General features: G+C 42.6%; 1 protein-coding gene across 4 annotated transcripts in view; it reads right to left on the bottom strand.

Moving 5' to 3' along the window:
• EGFR (epidermal growth factor receptor) overlaps positions 1 to 23,651 on the bottom strand; it is a 194,219-nt gene that overhangs the window by 25,988 nt on the left and 144,580 nt on the right. For all 4 annotated transcript variants that reach the window (XM_046670665.1, XM_046670667.1, XM_046670668.1 and 1 more), the window contains exons 12-20: positions 21,906 to 22,105; positions 20,840 to 20,972; positions 18,976 to 19,066; positions 17,103 to 17,260; positions 11,252 to 11,290; positions 9,087 to 9,228; positions 8,083 to 8,205; positions 7,040 to 7,138; positions 1,235 to 1,420 (exon numbers count right to left, since the gene is read on the bottom strand). In XM_046670665.1, coding sequence (XP_046526621.1) covers positions 1,235 to 1,420; positions 7,040 to 7,138; positions 8,083 to 8,205; positions 9,087 to 9,228; positions 11,252 to 11,290; positions 17,103 to 17,260; positions 18,976 to 19,066; positions 20,840 to 20,972; positions 21,906 to 22,105 — 1,171 coding nt within the window. The remainder of the gene's footprint in view (positions 1 to 1,234; positions 1,421 to 7,039; positions 7,139 to 8,082; positions 8,206 to 9,086; positions 9,229 to 11,251; positions 11,291 to 17,102; positions 17,261 to 18,975; positions 19,067 to 20,839; positions 20,973 to 21,905; positions 22,106 to 23,651) is intronic.

The raw sequence follows: 23,651 nt of genomic DNA, 5'->3' as shown, positions 1-23,651 counted from the left end.
ATTTTTGTGTGTCTTATAAGTCACTTTCTACATCTGCTGGGAGTTGAATGAGCAAGTTCAGAACATCCTCAGGAGTAATTCTGCAGGACCAACAAATGCGACTATGAACCACGGGTGAGATGAACAGTGAGGAACTGGATAAGACCTGGTAGATGATTTGCTCCCTGCCTTTTGGTCCCTGGCACACTGCTCAACATCCTGCCCATTGTCTGAGAGAAATGAGGGAATGAGAGAATGACTGAGGTAGGCGCAGAGAGGGGGCCTGCCCACAAATTCCTTAAATTCAACTGAGTAAAATGTACATCCACTGTCAGAAGAAAATAGGATTTAGCAAGTTGGGTTGCAAATAACTGATGCAGTGCTGGGATAAAGAGGGAGAAGTTTAAGATGAAAGTAAAAGTCCTTCTGAGGCAGTATGAGCAGCCAAATACTCGGCTCACTGCTCTGTTCCTGTCCTAGCACACGGGTAGGGCTGCCCGGCCACCGTCTGCACACTCAGTCCTTCCCTCACTCTGGATTAAGCCTGTCAACAGGGGGACATGTAAGGAGCCACAGTGGAGCAACAGAAGCATTTATTCACCTCTGTCAGTCCTCGTTCAACCTGTACACCAGGACTGAACCCAGTACCTCCCGCCCCCACCCCCGCTGTCCACTCAACCACACTGTCACCTGCGTCCTCCATCTAGCCTCAGCCTGGCTTGCTTGCCTTGTTATCAAGTGCTGACTGGGTGAAGCCACATCTCTCCCTTTACCACAAATTACCACAGTACTCAACAAAAAGAACGCCAGAGAAATAAGAATACTAACATCAAACCATACTGAGCACTCAAAAAAGAGAAAATTGTTCAAATTTAGCTGATTATTACATTTTCAACACGTAGTGGGACAGGCACTGATTTGATGCAAGAGACCAGGAGTTCAATTTTGCCCAAAATAAAGTGTATGTTGTGTGCATGTCTGCATACTCATGTACACATACCCTCTTGGCAATCTCTTAGCCATCCCAGGATGGAGACCCTAATTGTCAATTTTCCAGTTGTCTTTGTTTTTCTCCTTGCCACCTTCCTTTGGTGATCTCGGGGCTCTCACTAATGACAGTAGCATCCCAGGAGACGTGGGGCGGGAGCAGCAAGCTAAGGCAGCTGCACATCTGGCTGAGTGGGAACATCTGCCCTACTTTCAGAGCCAGCTGCCTGCTCTGTGTGCACTCCTCTGGGCAGTGCTCTCGGTTTACCTTTGCAATCTGCACACACCAGTTGAGCAGGTACTGGGAGCCAATGTTGTCCTTGTGCTCACGGACATAGTCCAGGAGGCAGCCGAAAGGCATGAGCTGCGTGATCAGCTGGACTGTGGAGGTCAGGCAGATGCCCAGAAGGCGACACACGTGAGGGTTGTCCACACTGGCCATCACATAGGCTTCCTGCATGGAGAAGAGGAGAGGACAGCATCAGAAAGGCTCCCCACAGCGTGGTAAAGGGAGAGGCAGACAGACCCCTCTCCAGGTAAAAAAGGACAAACATGATTTTGAGTTTCAAAATGTGTACTTGTGGAGGACAACCTAGCCCAGGAAACATCTAGTGTAGTAGACATTCACGCAGGGCCTGTGACATGAGAGGCTGTGAAATGACCAGGCACTTTGTGGAAGACAGTGGCCTCCTGGGTGCATGTAGGGATTCCTCTTCACAGAGAGACCCAGGCAACATTCACCTTTGGTAAAATGTTGGATGAAAATGAGACTTGATGTCTCAAGTTTGGGTATTGCTGATGTCTTCATTATGAACACCTCCACCTCAAGGCTAAAGATGCCGCAGTTTAAAATGTTGTCAGGGAGTGTAGAAATCCACATTTGGGTTCCTACACCCTGGATAAAGACTTGCCCACTGAATCCAGAACCCTTGCTCTAGGTACTGCAGAGATGTGGTGGTGAGAGCGCCCAATGGAGGTCACGTGAGCCAGCAGGCAGCCATGGAGGGACACTGCACTTCTCATCAGAGTAGTGCTTGTTCCTGACTGTGCAGTGGGCAATGGGGTGGGGGGAGCGCACCTACAGCACTAGTATGCTCCTGGAGCCACCTCTGCAAAGTGGAGCTGGAGAAGCCCTGTCACTGTACCTGTTTCAGGCTTTGAAACAGACAGAGGGCATTAAATCTACAATGACTGTAGACTCAGTTGGCTTCCCAGGCATCATTTCTAAAAAGAGGTGGTCTGTGTTGCCCCCTGCCTCAGTTGCACAATGGGAAAACCAAGCTGCTCTGTAAAATGCACCATCCCCCACAACCAATTCGTCCCACTGCCAAGGCAGGGGCCTTTGTTTCACACAGATTTATTTAAATCCTTCTTTATTTAAATATTTCTTTATTTAAATCCTTCTGCTATTTTGGGGTACAGGAAGTTGATTTTATTTAGGACAGTGTACACAAACCTCAAATCTGACTGAGAATTAGGGAATCCTCGATTTCCACCCATAAATTGTCTCTTTCCCTTTAAAATACAGAGGGTGGTGACCTTTTTTTCAGGTGTGAAAGAGACCACATGGCTGCAAGAGAAAGTTCAGAGGTTCCTTTTCACATCTCAAGTGGTTGAAGCACGGATTTGGGTGAGCTAGGCTCTCCTTGAAGAAGTGAGCACAGCCTGGGCCAGGTGAAGGTACCAGGAGGGTGTGCTCCAGGATGCTCAAGAGCAGAGAGCACCGCAGGAGCCAGAGATGAAGGAGGAGATGGGTGGTGGGGCTGAGACAGCACACATACATATTCCTAAATACGAACATACCGCCGCAGCTTCTGGCCTTCACCCTCTCCTGGCCCTTGCTGTTCCTGAGAAGCATCAGGCCCTGCCGGTCCAGACTTTCCTCGTGTAGCCCCCTCCCCCTCTCTCTGCTCTCTGAAGCCTCCCTTAGGCCCTGGCCCACAAGGTCCTTTGTCTGGAATGCCCTTCTACCTCCCCTTTCCCTGGAGGACTCCTCCTCAGACGGGCCTCTCCAACCCCCAACCTAGTGAAACTTTCCTGGCACCTTGCAGTTTCTCTTTGGGGGAGCAGGCTCTACATGGCTGAGGAACTTGCTAGAGCTGCAAATTCCTAGGCCCCACCCAGGCCCTGTGTGAGTGTAGGGAGGCAGGGCCCAGGATCTGATCTGTTTGAACAGACCTCTGGGGATTCTGAGTACTTTGGAGCACTCCTCATAATCTGCACTTAAATATTTGTGTGATTTAAAAAAGTATCATTGCACGCCATGCTGTCTGAGGAGAGGCCTGCATCCAGCTCCCAGAACATGCCCAGTGCTCTTTACCACTGAACCCTCTGGACAAACGCTACGCATCTGTTGCCTCAGTTTCCCCCACATATGTTCCTGCAAGTGTGGTAAGTGCTTAGGTGAGAGGGCTAGACCTTTTCTTCTTTTGTCATCCAGGGGCACCTACCACACATCGAGGCACATAAGTGCCTCGAGAACATCAGGGTTGAACCACATGGAAACCATACCAAGCCAGAAATTCAAAGCAAAGCAGAGACCATGCCACTTCCATTAACAAAAGAAATCCTTGTCGCTTTTAATATTCGTTGCAGACTCTGGGACACTTTCGTGAGTGGTAGGCACTCTGCTTTCAAGTAGAGTCTGTATTTTTCTTTTACATTGAGACCTTAGTATCACAACAGTAAAGAGTAGATATTCAATACTTATGGACATTTGAACATCCGTTCGTCTTTGAGAAGGGCAGTTTATAAACAGTTCGAAGTGGAAAGGCCTGCAAGTGCATTTCTTCTGGGGCCATTATCTGAAGTCTGAAGAGGAAGTTGAAGCCCAGGGAGGCGAATGACCCACCCGAAACCACGTTCTGAGTGTCAGCACTGGCCCCGCATGTGGTGTCCTGGGCTGGGCCCTCCCTGACACCCTGCTCACCCTGCCTACCATGTCGCCTGGTGGCCTCCTGTGCTGCCTTGTTGAGCGTTCTGGATAAAGGTCTACCAGGAAACTCTAGATGCTAAGAGACACACAGCACATATACAAATCTGTTTTGCATTTTCTTTCCACTGCCTGTCCTAAATTTAAACTGGGAAGTCTATGGAAAGATTAACAGGCCATGCAATTGCCAGAAAAGCACAAATCACGTTTCTCTCCCAATTCTGGGAAACTGTACAAACATAATACCAAAGAAATCCTCTAGCTATTCCTATTTTCTCAAGATCTGGTTGAGATGTGGAAACATATTGTATTCATTTTAGAGGGGAGAAAAATCTGCAAACTGGAGCAGTTCAAACTCCCATCTGTTGTGGGGATGGCAAGGAGAGACCTGGACCCGGAAGTTTGAGAACAGAGCATGGGGCGTGGGTGTCAGGCCACACAGGGCCTGGAGCCCTGCCAAGTTCTGATCCCATTAAATTCTGATAGAGCAACAGAACCAGGTCATCATTTCCGCCCCACCCCCAGGCACTATGGGGACACTGTTTGGTCATGTGTCCTGTTCAGTGTGTGCAGAAGTTAAAGTGAGCTTTGTTCTTCACTGTTTATCTTGGAATCTCAAAGGTGCACTGTGACCTACAGCAAGCATGCTTGGTATTCCACAACAATCTCTGAATTAGCTGCCCAGCCAGGCCCACAGGCTGGTAGGCGGAGCTCACACTCAGAGACCCCAAAGGCTGACGCCTGAGTCACATGGCAGGGGTGTCTCTGAGGCTTGGTGACCTTGAAAGTTTATTATTTTTTGTCCCAATTGTCCAAATAACTTCGTACCTTCCTTCCTGCTTATCTCCCTCATTTGTGAACTATTTTAAGAATGAGAAAAAGGATTCCACCAGATTTTAAACTCCTTCAGGAGAGGCATATGCCTGATCTGAAGAATGAAGAGTAGGTGGCCCTACATTTTTGGAACATTACCAGTTAACTACTCTGCTGGTAGCAACTTAAACCAGGGGCTACAGTGTGTGTGTGCTGGGTCTCAGTGTCTGGCCTCAGTAGAGGAAGAAGTGTCTGAGTGGAAGCCTTGACACATGCTTGTGAGCATTTCAAAGAGCACACCCTACCCCGTGGGCTGCCCTGTCAAAGAATTAACTTTCTCTTCAGCTCACTGTGGAAACTGGCCTTAGAAGCGCCAGCTTTTGCTTCCTTTAGCAGAAACAGCCTGCTTCAGCTTCGCCTCTGCCTTCAGGGGGCTCTCAGTCACCCACACAACACCCTGCACCAACAGGTACCCGTGAGCACTGGGCAGACGGAGCTGCGGGAAAAGCAAATGAGAACGCCTGCTTCAAGTACGTTGTCCCTAACTGAGTCATAACATTTGATATGAGAGGAGAAGACAAAGACGAATAGAAAGAAGAAACAGGACGTGGGGAAGGAGAGGAAACAAAAACAATGGAGGGAGAGCAGGAGAGATGCAGAGCAAGAGGCAAAAAAGGGACTTTTTTAACTTTTTAAACTTGTAAGTCTTTACCTTTTCTGTCTTCCATCCCTCCTCTGCCACACAAAAGCAGGTTTCCTCCAGTTTTAGAAGTCCCAGGGAGCCCTGTTCAGTGAAAACTACTTCCTTCCCAAAAGCATAGCTATTGTCTTAAAAATCACCCTTACTCTGCATTGTAAATATTGTTGAAATTCACATTTCAACATCACTTTGTGAAATTTATTAGAATTTCTTAAATGAGTAAAAAATGAATTAAGAAAGCAAGTTCTGCAAATATATTTTCTTTTTAACAGTATAGGTGAGGGAGCCAGAGGTTGTTAAGTGAAGAGACTTCACAAATGGCTCGTCCACTATATTTCCTATGGTTATGTTAATAGATACTGACATTGTGTAATGGAACTTCACATGAATTTGCAAGCCATTAAAATGAAAGAAAATTTTGCTTGATAAGTATATCATTGATATGTGAGATTTTCTACTGCACTGTATTAATACATCATCTTTCATTTAGAAGTGTACCACAGTGGGAATTTCCTCATTATAATAAAAGGAGGGAAGGCTGCCCGGAGAAAATTGAAGTGGAGAGTGTTCTGCCACTGGGAAGTTCATTGAATCTAAACGTATTTATAAAAAGGCTCATGTTTGTTTTGCTTACTAACTATTCTGTGGGTTAGATACAAGAGTGGGGAATATTACATCTGACTTTTGTCCTTCTTGGCTAAATTCTCTAGATTTTTGAGGCAATAAAGGCTGTCGTTTTCCTTTTTCTTTGACTGTTTCTCCAACCCACTACTAAGCCCTCTACCTCCCCTTTCACTGACTCTGTCTTGGGACAAGGGCAAGAATTTTCATCAACCCACAGCAAGCAGAGGCCAATGTTGTTAACACAAGACCCTGGAGGGTTTGCCGACTGCATGTTCCAGAGCATCTCCTTAAAGTGGCCTCCGCCAAATTCCAGGATGGCCCAGCCTCTTTCTAAGAGTGTGCAGCCCCCTCATTGGCTAGTGAAGGTCAAGACAAGGTGGAGAAAGTTCAGTAGAATCGAAACCAAACACATAACAATCATCTTGTGGGACATTCTAAAGACTTACTCCATAAAAACAATCAGCAGACACTGGAGAATAAATTTAAATTATTTGGGGAGAAAGTACAGCAAGTGGGCAAGAGTTTATAGAGTGGGCATCATATTGTTAACCCTAGGCACCTTTAAAAAGCCATTTCAAAGATAAGATAACAGCAAAATGAACATGAGTTTCAGAATCAGGAGTAACAAAGGGCTTGAATTCTACCCCAGCCGTGTGAACCTGAGCAAATTTCTTCATGCCTCCATTTCCTCATCCAAAAAATATTGAGCACAATACCTGCACCATAGGTTCATCAGGAGCCTTTGGTAAATGCCCAGCACCTGTAAGTTTCTATCCTTTTGGGGGAGATAATAGAATGGACGAGGTGAGTTTTCTCTGTAAGAGAAGGCCTGAGAGGGAATTATACCAACTACAGCTAGAAGGGAAAAAAGATATAAAAAGTGAACATTTAGAATATGGTGATGAAAAAAAGTCTAAAACAGAGCAATGTGCTGCCAGACACCAGAAAAGGTGGCTTCTGACGTCCAGGCCTGTGGACAACCAGAAAACAAAGCAGACACTCACATCAAGAATTTCCTTGTTGGCTTTTGGAGACGTGGCTTCTCTTAATTCCTTGATAGCCACAGGAATTTTAACCTTCTCACCTTCTGGGATCCAGAGCCCCTATGACAAAGACAGAGGGAAGACATTAACTGGCAATTGTCTTACCATGCAATACGTAACTTGTGAGCTGGATGGACTTTATTAGTGACACTATCCCAAAGGGTAAGGGACATCGAGCAAACTCTGCATTGCAAGGCCATCAGGTCTGGGAGTGATGACATCCCAGTAGCTCTTTTCTTTTTTGAGGAAGATTAGCCCTGAGCTAACTACTGCCAGTCCTCCTCTTTTTGCTGAGAAAGCCTGGCCCTGAGCTAAGATCCGTACCCATCTTCCTCTACTTTATATGTGGGATGCCTACCATAGCATGGCGTGCCAAGCGGTGCCATGTCCTCACCCAGGATCCGAACCGGCGAACCCTGGGCTGCTGAGAAGCAGAACGTGCGCACTTAACCGCTGCGCCACCAGGCCGGCCCCCTCAGTAGCACTTTAGCTATCATGTTCCATGAATTAGTTAGATTTCAAAAACCTTAAACTCGTGCTAGTTATAAAACCAGTGTGGATCATTTCATGCAGAATTCTAAGACGCCAGGTCTAGACCTAACTGCAATCAGACTTAATGCAAAGAGGATGTAGAAAAACAAATTAAAAAGAAGCTGTTTTAATCTGGGCTTTATTTGGATGCTGTCACTCAGTGATAGACAATCCTCCTTCAGAATCCATCTGTGCCACCCATCCCTCTAAAAGGTCAATGTGTCATCCATAAAAATGTTTTTGCCTGTGTACAGGTCTCACAGGACCACTTATTTGTTATGGTGATTATAAAAGATTTCCTCTCAATAACTTGAGAAAATGGTGTAATTTCCCAAAGCTTCAGTGACACAAAGAACAGACCACGATGCTAAACAGACCACAGCCAAGGACTCTGCATTTGCCCACCTAGAATGTGAGGGGGCTGCCAACCCGAGTCCCCAGAAGCCTCAGTATCACACCTCTAGTGGCCTCACCTTGTACACTGTGCCGAATGCTCCAGAACCTAGCACCTTGATCTTTTTGAATTCGGTTTCCTTTAAGATCCTCAAGAGAGCTTGGTTCGGAGCTTCTCCGCTGGGTGTAAGAGGCTCGACGAGCTATGAGAGACAAGGAACAAGAGCCAGTGCTGCTCAGCATCAACACTCAGTGCCCCCGGGGGAGGAGGGTGTTATGCAGGTGCAGACACAGCAGTGTGCGGTTGCGCTTTAGCACAAACAACTTGCCATGCTCCCTCAAAAGGAAAAATGGACACCTTCTCTAAAGAACTTCATAAAAGATGATAGGAACAGGGACTCCCTGATACTAGTGTCCTTGAACAGAATGGCTCCATTTCAACAAATGCAATTTCTGTTTCCAGGCTAATTAGCTGGAATTGAGAAAATTTTGGTGAGGAAAATTTTTATACAGTGGTCATTTTGGTAGCCTGTAGGAGCTCATAACCCACAGGTGTCACTATGCTACGAGCTGCTATGGGTCTCTCCTCCCAGGGACTCTGGCATCTGACACACTGCTGGACACTTGATAAGTGTCAGGGATAACATCAGTCACACACAGAGCTCAAAAAGGAACAGCACTGGTGTGGACAATGGCATTTCCCAAAGTAGCATCTCCTCAACCACAGTGCCTTTACAGGAGCTCAATTACATACCTATTCACAAGACTTTCTCCTGGGCATGTACACTGGTGCTATACTGTAAAAAGCACTCTGCACGGCTTTGCAACCATGTTGTGTGACTTACTCTAGAAACATTTGCATTTCATTGGATAGATGTACCAAAATGTAACTAATTGCTTATAATTAGACATTCAGAGATTCTTCCTGGTTTTTCCATCCCAAGAAATAAAGCATAATAATACAATTACATACTTAAAATACAAAATTTCAAATAGCAAGTCTGCACAGCCCTTGCTCTTATCTGGGGCAGTGAGGACTCTGATGGGGTGCTGACGGGGTGCACAGGCCGGGGTGCACACTCACCTCTCTTTCCTGCAGGAGTCTGCGCAGAGTGCGCTTCCGGACGATGTGCCGCCTGCGCAAAAAGAGGCCAATCCCAAGGGCTACCACCACCACCAGGAGGAGGCCGCCCACAATCCCAGTAGCGATGGATGGGATCTTGGGCCTGGAACGAGGTGGAGACACATGGCAAGGTAAGGTTTGCTGGCAGATTTTATCACACTGGCATTTTACATATTTCCAGCATATTTTGATACAGTCACATCATTTAAAACTATCTCAGAAAGTGGAATGCTGAGCAGCTTCCAAAGGGAGAAAAGAAAACTGACTAAGAGTTCTGGGGCAGCGTTTCTAACTTCTTTCCACCCACTGCCTCTGTCCTGCTCTTTTCATTTTTTAAATTGAGGTATCATCCGGACCTCTCCATATGATGGTTATATTTTAATCTGCTGATTATGAAAACACATCATTCAAAAAGTAACTCAGACTTCAATAATGCTTTTTATATGGATGTGGATGTATCCCCAGAGTGTCTCCATATATTTGAAGCATGGCATTCCACACAGAGGAGATGTGTATTGTCTACTGGCCAGGCTGGGTGAAGGGACTCTCTCAATAATGTCCTTGGCTTTCAAGATGGGACAACAGCCATGTGAAATGCTTTATGAATGAGCTTGGAGGACGTTATAAAGTAATAGGATTCTGACATAGAAAACATCACTGTCATAGATGAGTGATGTCATCATGTGGCCTCAAACCACTTTAACGCACTCCTCCTCCCACAAGGTTGTGTCTGATTTCAGGGACAGCAAAAATGCAAAACTCAGGTTCTAAAGCTCACTGGGGAAGAACCATCTGAATTAGGAGATTCTGAATTTAGAATCTTTATAAAGTTATTATTATCAAATATCTATGCCATTTAGGCTTCTGGCAAATGGCATATTTTCAGGTAGAAATGTTAATGACTATCAATGATCAATTAGAAGCATTATTTGCACCCAAAAAAGGTACCAGCATCCTTACAAATTTCTTGTAAGTGGGTTGAACATACTTCATGAAAACAGCATTTACAACGCTTTCTTCTTACCGAGTGCAAAAGTCATCTCCTGCTTTACACTATCTCCCCAGTTAATGCAGTTTGAATTAATGGGCTTTTACTATTTTGAAGGGAAGATATAAGGAATAATTTGTTACAGAGTATGTGTTCCATGGGGAGCCACAGTAAGGGTGGATGAGTGACAAGAGAAGAGAAAAAGTTTACAAGAGTAAAGAAAACAAGGAATGTCCATTGGTTTCAAGGTGGGTATGTGACAGAAAATATCATTACTAAGATACTTACTGTAGTATGAAAAATAGGAAAAATTTTGCAAGGGTCTTTGCTAAGTGAAGAGGTGGCATGACAGAAAATCTGAGAAACTGCCTTATTTGTCTTTAATGTCTCACTTGATAGTAGGAGGGATCTGTTATCACGGCTAATTCTGAGGCAGAGGTGCAAGCTGATGTTGAGGCAGGGAAGGGATTTTGTAGATATGGAAGAGGTGCCTGGAGGTTTGGCTGGTGTTAGGGATATCAAGAAGAGCAAACAGGTGCCTTGTATAGAATTGTGATTCCTCACTAGATATTATTAATTGATAATACCACTCTTTCCTGATGAGTCTGAACAGGAATTCCCAATACTGCTTTTCTCAGTTTAGCACTTCCAGCAATGATGGCAAATTGATCAGAACTGAAATGCTGAAGGAAGTCATGTTTAGAAAGGGAAGGAAGGGGAGAAAATTCCCCCATATTGGACATCTGTCATCGAACAGAAAGGTCATTCAAACTTGGGATTGTGATAAGGCCAACTGGGTCAGTGAGGAAAAAAAAGACGAGAAGCAGGAAGAGAAGGATCCAACCAACCTGGTGTAACAAAGAAGGCAGAGGTTGGCTCCACAGAAAGAGCCGTACTGGACAACGAGCACTTCTCCACATGCAGCAGGCCCCACTGAGGCATACCCAACAAGGCAGGCAGGAGAAGTGCGGTGGAACCACCAGGTGGTCTCTGCCAGGGATGCCTACGCTGGCCCAGAGGAGAAGTGAGAACTGACAAGGTAGAGGCAACCAGAACAGCGGGAAAGCATTATCTTTGCCCAGAGCATGTTGGGTCATTGCTGACAGGGTCAATTAGACACAAAGCTGTAAACACTTACCCATTTCTCGCACAGCCTTCGAGGCCTGGCCCAGCACAGCTGTAGGAGTTGAAAGAGAAATACACATTTTGATCGTTCTACTTCTTTAGCATTTCTTGTTGGAGTTTTTATTAAATCCTAAGGTAATGTGTGTTAAATTACTCTCAAATCATTAAAATCCCAACGTGTCTCAATTTTGGGCTGGTGGTTAATCATTTGTTTATTATGCATTTATTCATCTGTTCATTCACTCAGCAAATATCTTGAATGTCTACTCTGTGACGGGGATTGTTCTAGCATTGAACAAAGTAGACAGTTCCTGGTCTTCATAACTGAAATGTTTTCATGTATTATTATTGACAGCATAGCTGTCTCATAGCTGGCTTGAATGCCAATACGAGCAGGGGAGGAGAGGGAGTTGAGACTGGAACAATTTCCTGGGCCAGACTGATCAAGGAGCAGGCGGAGAGGAACAGGTAAGTGAAGACATGAATTTCAGGGGCAGAGAAGTGGTGATGATGATTTCAGGTCCAGAAAGCGAGGAGCAAGAGCTGGCTTGATCCACTTCCACCCAACTGAAATGTCTTACATGAAGCAGATAGGATTTGTCTTAATGCGACTCTTGAACAGCTGGGTTCCCATTCCAGCAGAGGAGACCACCAACAGGTGATTACAGAATGATGGTTAAAAGGGCAGAGTAAGTTGGCTTTGAAGTACAGCAACATTTGCCAACACAAACGTCAACAGGAAAACAAAATATTCCATTAAATGGAATGACTGACATATCATGGCCTGGGGAAAGACAAAGAACTACATTTCAAATACATGAAGAGGACTGGGGATGCTTGTTCGACACTGTCGTCTGGTCCTTAACATTTTCTATCTCTTGAGGGCTCTGATCTCTACACTCCACTCTCCTTGGTTTTGAGGGTCTAAGCCATCCCCCTTTTCCACGGTGTCAGTGCAATCTTGCCCCTGCAATGCATTTGGGCCTTCATTCCTACACCGGACATGCACGCTTCTTCAGGCAGTGGCATATGCAGGGAGGTCTTATTATTTCATAGTCTATTATGTCCTAGGAAAACCAAGATCACCAAAGACAAAAAACATTCACTACTGGATGACCACTGATAAAATCTGGGCCTACTCACAAAATCCCCCTTCACTAGTGTTTTTTCCCACATTGCCTTTAGTCAGTGTCCAGACTATAATAGGATGGGAATACTGTGCAAAGTGGGTGCAAACAGAAACTGTGAATTTTGGACACAATACAGGGTTTTATGCAGCCTCTGACAGTGCTGCAGGGATTGCTAGCAAGAAGCTATTGACAAATAAGAAGCCCATAGGGAAATATAGGCCAGTTTACATTTGAAGAGATGACTGACAAGGACAGTGATAGGACAGGTGCTGTAAGGAAGAATGATCTGAGGTCCTCGGGACAGCTGATGGTGCCCTTGGTAACTCTGCAGAAATGACTGTCGTGTGTCAAGTGAAAGAGGCCATATCATGCCATCATTTAATTTTGTCAGGAAATTATTCTCTGTCCCCCACTTGATTTATTCTTTTTTGTTACATGTAATTAAAATAGACAAAATTTCTTATTGTTTAATTTTTTGGATAACAATTTCAAAGAAAACTTCCCCTTATGACTTCCTATGAAAATGTGGTTCTACCTAAAAATGGATTTGCTTCCAGTTTCCTTACCATTCTCTTGGGCCACCAGACCTGCCATACCGGGCAGGCATTTGGGAAGCAGGCAGCTCCCATGTCATACTCTGGGCTCTGTCACAACCGGCTAATGAGTTGTGGTGATGACTGAAACTTTTTTTTTTTTTAAAGATTTTATTTTTTCCTTTTTCTCCCCAAAGCCCCCCAGTACATAGTTGCATATTCTTCGTTGTGGGTCCTTCTAGTTGTAGCATGTGGGACGCTGCCTCAGCATGGTTTGATGAGCAGTGCCATGTCCGTGCCCAGGATTCGAACCAACGAAACACTGGGCCGCCTGCAGCGGAGCGCACGGACTTAACCACTCAGCCACAGGGCCAGCCCCGTGATAACTGAAACTTTTTAAGCATTCCTTCAACAATACAAAAGGAAAAATCCATACACCTACTCTGAGAAAACAGTGAGACACGGTATTTGATAATGTGTATATAACAAATACACAAAGAAATGTTTTCTTATTTTCCCTTATATTGCCATCAACATTTCTCCATATTTTCAAAATTAAACCCATTTATATCATGTAATTCTTATGTAATCAATGACTTTGGGAGAAGATACAAATAGTAATAACAAGATTATATAAAACTATATGTTCTTCTGTCAACAAAAAGACTCAGAATAAGGAAGGTAATGAAATATACGAAAGATAAAACATTGACGAAACTCTGTATGTCAAAGGCATAGCATCAGGATTTTATTTGAAACAGGGAGAAAGAGATAGAAATTATAGAAGGAAATAGAAGAAAAAAATTACCATTAATATTTTTTAACATTTTTTATTTAAACCTTGAGTAAATTCCCTCTTTCTAGGTTTGGCAAGCTGTATCTCATAGAGTTTAAATTTATGGAAAATTTCAACTGCCCAAAGACTTTCTAGATGCCCTTGTAAGCCCAATGACACACTCACAGACACACAAATATATATACACAGTTATTTCTAAAAGATACAAAAAGGAGGAAAGACACATTTGTTTTATACAGCTAATATAACTCTGTTTTAGAGAATCTGCTCCAAATTGCTTACTTTTTAGGAAAATGAAAAAACAGATTAAGTGAAAAACTAGCAAAGTGTAGTTTATACCATGCTTTGTAGAGTTTGCAATTGGTCAATATGACCAGCATGCTGATATACTCAAAGGGAAAAATATGAAAAATCTTAAATCACTATCAAGGAAGTATTTGGTGAAATTCAAAATTCATTCCAGGTTTTAAAAAATAGTTTAAAAGTAGGAACAGATGACTATTTCTTTAACAAGATAAGTGTCTTAAACTAATAGTGAATATTGTTCTTAATGGTGATTCATTACAGCCATTCCCATCACCATCAGATATAAAATTCTGATGTCCACTACCACTGTGTCTGATGTTATTCTGGAAATTCTCGTCCTTGTAATATGATCTGAAACTTTTGAAAAAGAGAGGAAGATATCATTACTGGAGACGATAGGATTGTTTTCCTGGAAAATTCAAGATCATGAATTAAAACACTAATTTCAAAGGAAGTTCAGTAAAGCCAATCAAAGCAAGATGAGTATGTCCCCCCACCAAAAAGTCAAAAGCTATCTTATATATTAGCAATAATAAACTAGAAGATATCTAGAAAACAAGATCCATTTCACAATAGCAAAAATAAATACAAAATACTTAGGTGGGACATGAAAGAAAAAAACTGCAAAACTTCACTGAAATGTGAAAAAAGATGACTTAAATATATGGAAAAATATATCATTTCCCGAATATGAGAATATGAAATATTGTAAAAATGCCAGCCCTACTCAAATTAATTTATTGGCTTTAATTTTTTTATTTTTGTTTCTCTTGGTGGGAAACTTGGCAAAATATTGCCAGACCGTTTGGAAAAAACCAATGGATTAGACTAAGATTAGCATGTAAAGTCAATCATTTGCAAACCACAGAAGAAACGACAAGGTTTCTTATATGTTAGCTGAGGATTTACCTTTCAGTCACCTAGGACTGAAACTTCTGTACCACAGGGTCATAGAAGGATGCAGCCCTTCCATTTACTCCCACGGCGGCTGAGACTCAGGAAGGTGAAATGACCAAAGTGACAAGGGTACTAGTCATTCTTGAATCCAGGTCACTTGTCTCCAGGCCTAGGCTCTTCCATACAAATGCAATTAAAATATTTCTTGGTAAACTTAGGACATATTTGGAAAATTTTTCAAGACTCCTGAGTAGAACTCTAACTGGAAGGTTCTTCATCCCTTAAGAATACTAATCAGTGGGGGAGTAGGGGTTCCGGTCCCGTGGCCGAGTGGTTAAGTTCGCGCGCTCTGCTTCGGTGGCCCAGGGTTTTGCTGGTTTGGATCCTGGGCGCGGACATGGCACCACTCATCATGCCATGCTGAGGTGGCATCCCACATAGCACAACCAAAGGCACTCACAACTAGGATATACAACTATATACTAGGGGGCTTTGGGAAGAAGAAGAAGGAAAAAAAAAAAAGAAGAAAAGAAGAAGATTGGCAACAGATGTTAGCTCAGGTGCCAATCTTTTAAAAGAAGACAAAAAACACTAATCATAGGCCAGCCATGGTGGCCTTGTGGTTAAGTTTGGCACACTCTGCTTTAGTGGCCTGGTTCAGCTCCTGGGCATGGACCTGCACCACTCAACAGTGGCCATGCCATGGCAGTGGCTCACATACAAAATAGAGAAAGATTAACATGGATGTTAGCTCAGGGCGAATCTTCCTCAGCAAAAAAAAAAAAAAGAAAGAAAGAAAGAAAAGAAAAAGGACAGTAATCATCATCGTCACAGTCATAATCACCACCACCATCACTACCAAGACCACCTCCTTTCACCAGTATCATTAATAGTAACACAGTCACCAGCATTATTACCACCTCATCTCCAGCTCCATCACCACCATCAGTGCTCAGGAGCTCGGGCACTATTTTAAGTTTTTGTTGTTAGTACTATCGAGTCAATTCCAACTCCTAGTGACCCTGTGTACAGCAGAGCAGAACCTGCCTTGCCTTTTGTGCTATCCTCTCACCTTTCAGCGCATAATGTATTGGACAATGCTCCGTGGCTATTCCTACGGTTTTCATGGCCAATTTTTTCGGAAGTGGGTGGCCAGGTCTTCCTCCTAGTCTGTCTTAGCCTGGAGGCTCTGCTAAAAGCTGTCCACCATGGGTGACCCTGCTGGTATCTGAAATACTGGTGGTGTAGCTTTCAGTATCACCACAACACAACAGCTGCCAGCGTGATAACCGACAGACGGGTGGTGTGGTTCCCTGACCAGGAGACAAACCCGGGCCATGGTGGTGAGAACTATGAATCTTAACCACTAGAGCACTATTATTTTAAGTAGCTTATACATATTAGCTCAAGTCCACAAAAATCCTGTGAGCTATGCAGTATTAGTATCCTAATTTATAGATGAGGAAAGAGGCACAGAGAGCTTAAGACATTTGTCCAAGGCCACATAGCTAGTAAGAGATGGATCCAGAGGAAAAAGAGTAACAGTTCCAAGTAAGGTTGAGGATTATGAGAGATATAAGGAAATGTGAAATATTATACGTGACAACTCAACTTTTCTTTCTGATTGCTGGGAAAAGTCCAGTTTGATTGCCAAATTTATCATTTCAGTAAACAGGATACATACATTTTGAGTGCTTCTGTTAATTGCAGTCAAAATAGTTTTAATTTACTTAGTAAAAGCTTAGCAATCAACTAGCTAAAAGAAAAAGTGTCTTCAAGCAACATTTTAGGCCATGTTTTCTTACATTAATTAAAAAACAACAATAAAAGATTCCAATATGAATTCCAGTCATCGGGAAAGATATGTAGAAAACTTAGAGACCTGGCAGGACCTATGCTCTCACCCCATCTGTCACTTACTCTTTCTTGTTGGGACATGCTGGCATTGCAGAACAGAGCCCTGGCATGACAAACATAGTGAGAGGCTGAGAGGCATTCCTACCTGCACCATGATCTGCCCACAAGCATGTCATTGCTGCTGCCACGGCCATGGAGCTAAACACCAGAAGTGAATGACTCAAATACAAACCCCTGTAATTTATTGCCTGGAAATTTTGGAGACATTTTCAGTCTACAAATTTGAAAGATAGGGACCATTTTGTTGCTCTGTATTTTCTTTTCTAGGGCTGAGCTTCCACTCACCCGTAGGTACAGTTTGGATGGCACAGGTGACACACGTGATTGGCATCCGCAAACTTCCAGACCAGGGTATTGTTTTCTCCCATGATTCCAGACGGGCAGGTCTTGACACAGTGAGGGCCATCGATGTAGTGAGCACACTTTATGCAGTTGTCTGGGCCCTGCACCAAGGCGGAAAAATACATTTATGTATGTCTCTTTCTTTTTCAAAATGGAAGTAACTTTTTACTTAAAATACTTACTGTGAAAAAAGTCAAATAATATAGAAGTTCTTAAAGGAGTACACATCAAGTCTGTCTGTGATTCTGCTTGAGGGGACCACTGTTAACAGCTCAGTGTTAAGTCTTTCTGACTTTAAATGCATATAATGTATAAAAACATAAAAGAAACTACACTGTATATTTTATTACATTTTATTAATACATTGCGAGATTGTTTCTTGTCAAAACAATCTTCAGTGGCCTTCATGTATATTTATATCCTTATCGTCAGATGGACTTTCCTGCATGTCAGATTTGAAGTTAAAGGGAAGCCAGACTTGCCAAAGAAAACTTAAGACAACCCACAGCTACGTCTCTCCAGTGATGAGAAGGTGGCAAGTGGCAAGCGCAATGGTGGCTGTAGAATTAACTGTGTCACATGCGAAATGTGATTCTGTTTATCATACTTGGAATGCCCTTGCAAAACTCACAGAAATGCAAGCTCTGGGACTGCTTGGGTCATGTCGCACACACTTCATCAAGGGACTGAAATAAGACTAATAGGGAAGGACTTGCCTGTTGGCTAAGTTTTCTGACGTCTCAGTTTTGTCCACACAAAGACTGAGTGTTCCCAGACCCAGAACAACCAGATGACAAAGTCAGTATCATCAATTATTTTATGTCAATGATGAAAATTTAACCCAACACCATGGAAACTTGTACATCAGGGGTTTACTTTGTAACTAGCCATGTTGGCAACCTATACCTTAAAACAGTCTTGTCATCTTCTGCCTGATTTAGAGAAAATTTCTGAAAATTGTTTTCAATTAGTAGATTTAGATATGGTTGTTGAAGATCAAATCCAAACAGAGCTCCTTATATAAATAATAGTGAGCATTAACATTAGGACACTGGTGTGAGAGGGACCTGAATTCTTATTTATATTCTTTAAAAGATTATTACTGAACATATAGATATGAAACCGATTTTTTTTTTCTTGGTGAAGAAGATTGGCCCTGAGCTAATATCTGTTGCCAACCTTACTCTTTTTGCTTGAGGAAGATTGTCCCTGAGCTAACATCTGTGCCAATCTTCCTCCATTTTGTCTGTGGGGCACCGCCATAGCATGGCTTGATGAGTGGTGTGTAGGTCTGTGCCCGGGATCTGAACCCACAAACCCTGGGCCGCTGAAGCAGAGCAATGTGAACCTAACCACTATGCCACCAGGCCAACCCCAGAAACTGAATTTTGAAAAGTTTTCCTACGTATTTCTTTAAAAATTCTTCAAATAATTATTAACTAATGTTAAACAAGAATGTAATAATGTTTGATTAAAATGATAAAGCAAAGATGACAGATGTCAGAAATAGTGAAAACTGGCTGACAATATACCCAGTCCACAAGGCTTCCCTGTTTTGTATTGAAAGAGCAGTCATCATCAAACGTGTTTGGGGATATTGGACAGAAAAGGAGAAAGCTCCTGCCAGGCGAGTTGTGTGATGACTTCAACTCAATCACAGCCCCTCTGACCCAAGTGTGAGATCGCAGAGCCTCTTGTCTGGGAAGTGGACTTGGACTGTCCTTAACAGGTCCAGGGGGATGTTGGGTCATGGTTGTGGTTCTACAGGTGCTTTTCCCTGTGACATTTGAGGGAATAACATCAAACATGTTCTTACACGTCCTGTGCAGGTTATATTCATGGCCTGGGGCAGGCATTCTGGATGGCACTGTATGCACTCGGAATTCTCCACAAACTCCCTTGGCTCGCTGAGAGGAGGAAGAAAGAAAACCGATCAGTGCCATTCCAAGAGATCCTGCTTCAAAATGCTGGGTGGTTACAACTGCCTGAGTTGACGGGTCTAAAATTTCAGATGACACGAATCATCTCTCTCAGAAATCCACAATAATTTAGGTGAAGGTCAAACGATTGGGACTCTAGGACTAAATATAATAAATTGATTCTATTAACTGAATCCTTGCTCATCTTCTCCCTGAATAAACACATAAGCTTCATTTATAATCAAAGCATCCTCCCTACATTTTTCTATAGGCACAATTTTTGTATACTAGGAAACCATGGCAACAAATAACAAAAAAGAAAATAGTCCTTAGGAGGTACCTCCTCTCTCCTGTATCAGATTCATGGATATTTAAATTAAACAGCACAGAAATGGTAACTAGACTAATGCACCGGAAAAGGAGGGAGAGAGATTAAAACTTGCTCAATTGTTATTACTAAAAACAGTAAGTACGGAACACAGGCGTGAAAAAATTTGGTTGTAATATTTCCATGACTCTTCAAAGACGTAGATCAATGCTAAGCAAGAAGCTGATGTTCAGTTGAAAGGACAAAATTGTTGTGACAGCTGTTAAGAACACTGAAATCTGCCTGGTAGTTAACCATGAGTCTTCACTCCATGCAGTGAACAAGGGATGGTCATACCCGAAAATATGTTCCCTAAGTCCTCCTTTCCAGGCAAATGGCATCAGTGAAACCAAAGACTTGGAACTGTTTTTTTCTGTGCTTCTTCTCTGGGTTATCACGCCTGCTGAAGGACCTGTCTTGAAAAGGGAGCAGGTGCTGCTGGACACCAAAGTTCTCTACGGGAAAGGCATGGGGCACTACCGACGTGGTTATTTTAGTTACTTTGTCTCTTTAAAGAGATATGAAAACTGAAAACATGAGATTAGTGTCTATTTGCAGCCATCAGGATTACACCAGTATTTCCCACTTGTTGAAACAGTACCATTAATTATGCAAATTACTGCTAGGTTAATAAGCCTATCAGCTAAAGAATTCCTTCCTATGGAATTGAACTTGGTCTTCATTCTGCTCCTGAATGTTTCTGGATCCCAGCTGTACCCTAAGGCCTGACAGCAGAACAGGAAGTAAGATTTTCTGTAGCCCTCTGTAATTTCTATGGCTCTTCCCTACCGCAAAATTTCCCTTTTTAAAAAAATTTTTAAAAAATTTCTCCCTATCTTTCAATTTTACTTTCCTATTAATTTTTTAGTCGTTATTTGTGATTATTCAAAGCTTTATATCAATATCAAGATTCTCATAGAATCAACAGACTATATACTTTTTAATCATCTCAAGTAAATTCAACAAACGTTATATGATTATGTCTTTGCCCATGGTTACCTTTAAAGTTATTAGCACTGTTAAGTGTTTCTTGAACATAAAACAAAAGTTAACCAGGAAATGTAATTTGTATTAACATATTTTGACACAGCAGGATGAATGTACTGCAAAGAAGAGAACAAACGGCCATGGTCTTGGCCATATGAGCCACTGATGGCTGTTCTATTTGTCTTGGGAACTTTGCAGGTTAGAAAAATATAAGATATTTCCAGAAAAAGAGATTCTATAAATTATTGGATTAAATTAAGTAATGAAAAAAGTTTGTTCATTTCCTGTTGTGATTAATAGTTGCCAACAAAAAGAAAAGAATCAAACTGAATAACTATAAACCTATAAAAACAATCCGAAGTCTTATTTTTTAATCAAAACAAATGGATTAAAAGATAATGTCTTACCCTTCCAGAATGTTGCACTTCTCTACACATTCTTTGCCACGGCTGACGTTCTGGCAGGACACGCAGTCTCTGGGCTCTGGGCCCCAGCAGCCCTCTGACGAGCATAACAGATTACAGACATGGCCAACGGTCTCTGAGAAGATAGAGTGAGCGCAAGGAATCAGTTATGGAAAAGTGACCAGAGGGGCCAGTTGAGACAACACCAGTAAGTGAGGAGCTGGGTTCTCTGAGATCTTGAGTTGCACAGATACACCGGCAGCCCTGGAAGAAGCAGTGACACAAAAGGGGCTTCCAGAGGCCGACTGCAAGTTCCCTTTTCCCTAGTGGGGGCCGACGGGACCTGCATGGCCTGGGTGGTATTTTGCTGATGAATATCATAGCTGATGGTAACAATAAGGAAGGTTTGTGGTTGCCTGCCATGTGCCAGGCCAAGAGCTTTACATACAGAATTTCATTTAATTCTCTCAGTAGCACTGGGAATCATTATTATCTCCATTTAATGGATGAGAAAGCCAAAGCCTAAAGATATGAAGTAAATGGACGAAGGTCTCAAAGCTCGGAAGGGTTAGAGCTAGGATTTGAACTCAGATCTGTTTCTGCCAGGGGCCAGGGTCTCAGCACAGGGCGTTCGTTGGTGCATGCCCAGCTTCAAAAGCTGTCTGTGGCTCTAAACTCAGCATAGGAAATGCCAATGTGAAATGTTCATCCCATTCATGTGTGTGTTTATGTGTGTGTAGCTATAGTCATTAGAGGCTGAAATGAGCAGGGAGGAACCTACAGCTAAAATGTAATAAAACCAATACTAAATTTAGTTTAGTAAATTACAAATAACTGATAGCATAAACCTCAAGGCAAATTCATCCTGTGAAATGAGAATGATCTAGAAACAATTCTGATGAACTTCACATGATAACTTTATAATTAAGAATATACAGATTTCTTTTAATTTGATCCTCAGGAATGAAAAAAGTAATTTAAATGTTTGAGAATGGCTTTTCAATATTTTAAATCAAAATAAGTGACCCATTGGAACCATTTCCACAGCCAAACCAAAGTGATTACTTACTGCAGTCTTTTTCACTTCTGTTGTTTATAATTTTGGTTTTCTGACTTGAGGTCCCAAACAGTTTTTTCCATTTTATTGTATTTGCATAACATAAGTTTCGGTTTCCTGAAATGATCACATCTCCATCACTTATCTCCTTGAGGGAGCGTAATCCCAAAGATGTTATGTCCAGGCCGACGACCGCAAGAGAAAACTGACCACTAATTTGGAAAGAAGAAAAATAACATTGTGAAAAATTATGAAAACATAATATCACTAAAAACTTTATTTTCTTCTTCTGGACCACTTTAGATCTACTACAGCCTGCCTTTCAGTGATCGTAAGTCACACTGTGGAAGGTATGTACTGCAACTTTTGAAAATTGCAAGTGTTTTTTAAGCTTTTCCAAGGAAAAGCTAGTTCCTTGTTCATTTAGTATCTTTAATCCCAGTGGCAGACTGGGGGCTGAATAAATGTTTTTATGTTATTATTTTATTTACTGAAGTTTTATTTTGCCTGTGAATTGAGAACATGTTCTAATCTCTCAAACATCCAAATACAAGAGGCCAGAAGACCTCGGACACCATGTGGAAGAGCTTGAGTTGTTGTTCGCAGATGATGGGAAAACACAGGAAAGAGATCTGCATTTTTAGGAAGCTCACTGGACACCAGGATGGAGAATGGGCCAGTTGAGACAGTATTGAATGAAGAGACTGATAATTAAGGCATGAGATGACAAAAGCTTTAAGTGTAATTTGGAGACTCCTTCTCTCCTTGTTTCTCTTTCTCTCCTCACCCTTTCTCCCTCTCTCTTCCCACAATCTGGCCCCTGGGGAAAGCAAAGGGCCTTAGGTGGGAGGCCTGCACCACTACTGTTAGGCATTCTCCCCAACATGCACCCAGGGGAGCCAAGACACCAGAGACAAAACTGGGGTCTTCCTTGCGGGAAGGCCTGGCTTTGGTGAGCCACACCCTGGAATCAGTGGTCACCCTGCCCCAGTAGGGACTGTGTGTCACTGGAGTTTTCAGTAAAAAGAAAAAAGCAATCCTTATCTTCTTTAAACCCCTAAAACTAAGCCAAGAAGTACATGCCAGTCACCTAAGAAAAGTGATCTAAATCTCTCGTCTCTGTATGAACCTTGGGTAGAGGAAATATTCCTCAGAACTCAGAGCAGAGGGGCATTTCTGGGAAGCAATGTTAGCTACATGTTTAGCATCAGAGATGCATAGCCAAGGCAACTTTTGGAAAGCAATGCTTATTTTATATGTACCATATCCTGATTTTCTTTAATATTGCACAATACTACGTAGTCCTTTTAGAAGTCAATTATAGGAAACAGTTCTGGGAACCAGACTGTTTCCAAGTCACACTTGACCAAGAGATTCTCAAATTCCTCCTCACCATAAAACTAATTATTATACTTATTATGTTAAAGATGTGTGTGTGTGTGTGTGTGTATTTCACTGTTGGAATTGGAAAAGTGGAAATCCTGAAAGAAACATTGAATGCCAAAAAGCCTCTTAGGTCATCCTGATATAACGTGCTGAGAAGAATATGTCACCTCAGTGCTCTTCTTGCCCAAAACACATAACTTCAGTCACATCAGGAGAAAACATTCTACAAAATGCCTGACGGCGGAAGAGAAGGAAAGACAGAGAAACTATATGCAAGGGACTACAGAGACGTAAAACGGAATGCAATGTGGAATACTGGACTGGACATTGAAACAGCACAAAGGCATTCATGAAAAAACAGGTGAAACCAGA

The sequence above is a fragment of the Equus quagga genome, chromosome 8, assembly GCF_021613505.1.
Source record: "Equus quagga isolate Etosha38 chromosome 8, UCLA_HA_Equagga_1.0, whole genome shotgun sequence".
NCBI lineage: Eukaryota > Metazoa > Chordata > Mammalia > Perissodactyla > Equidae > Equus > Equus quagga.
This window is presented reverse-complemented; position numbering and strand designations above follow the sequence as displayed.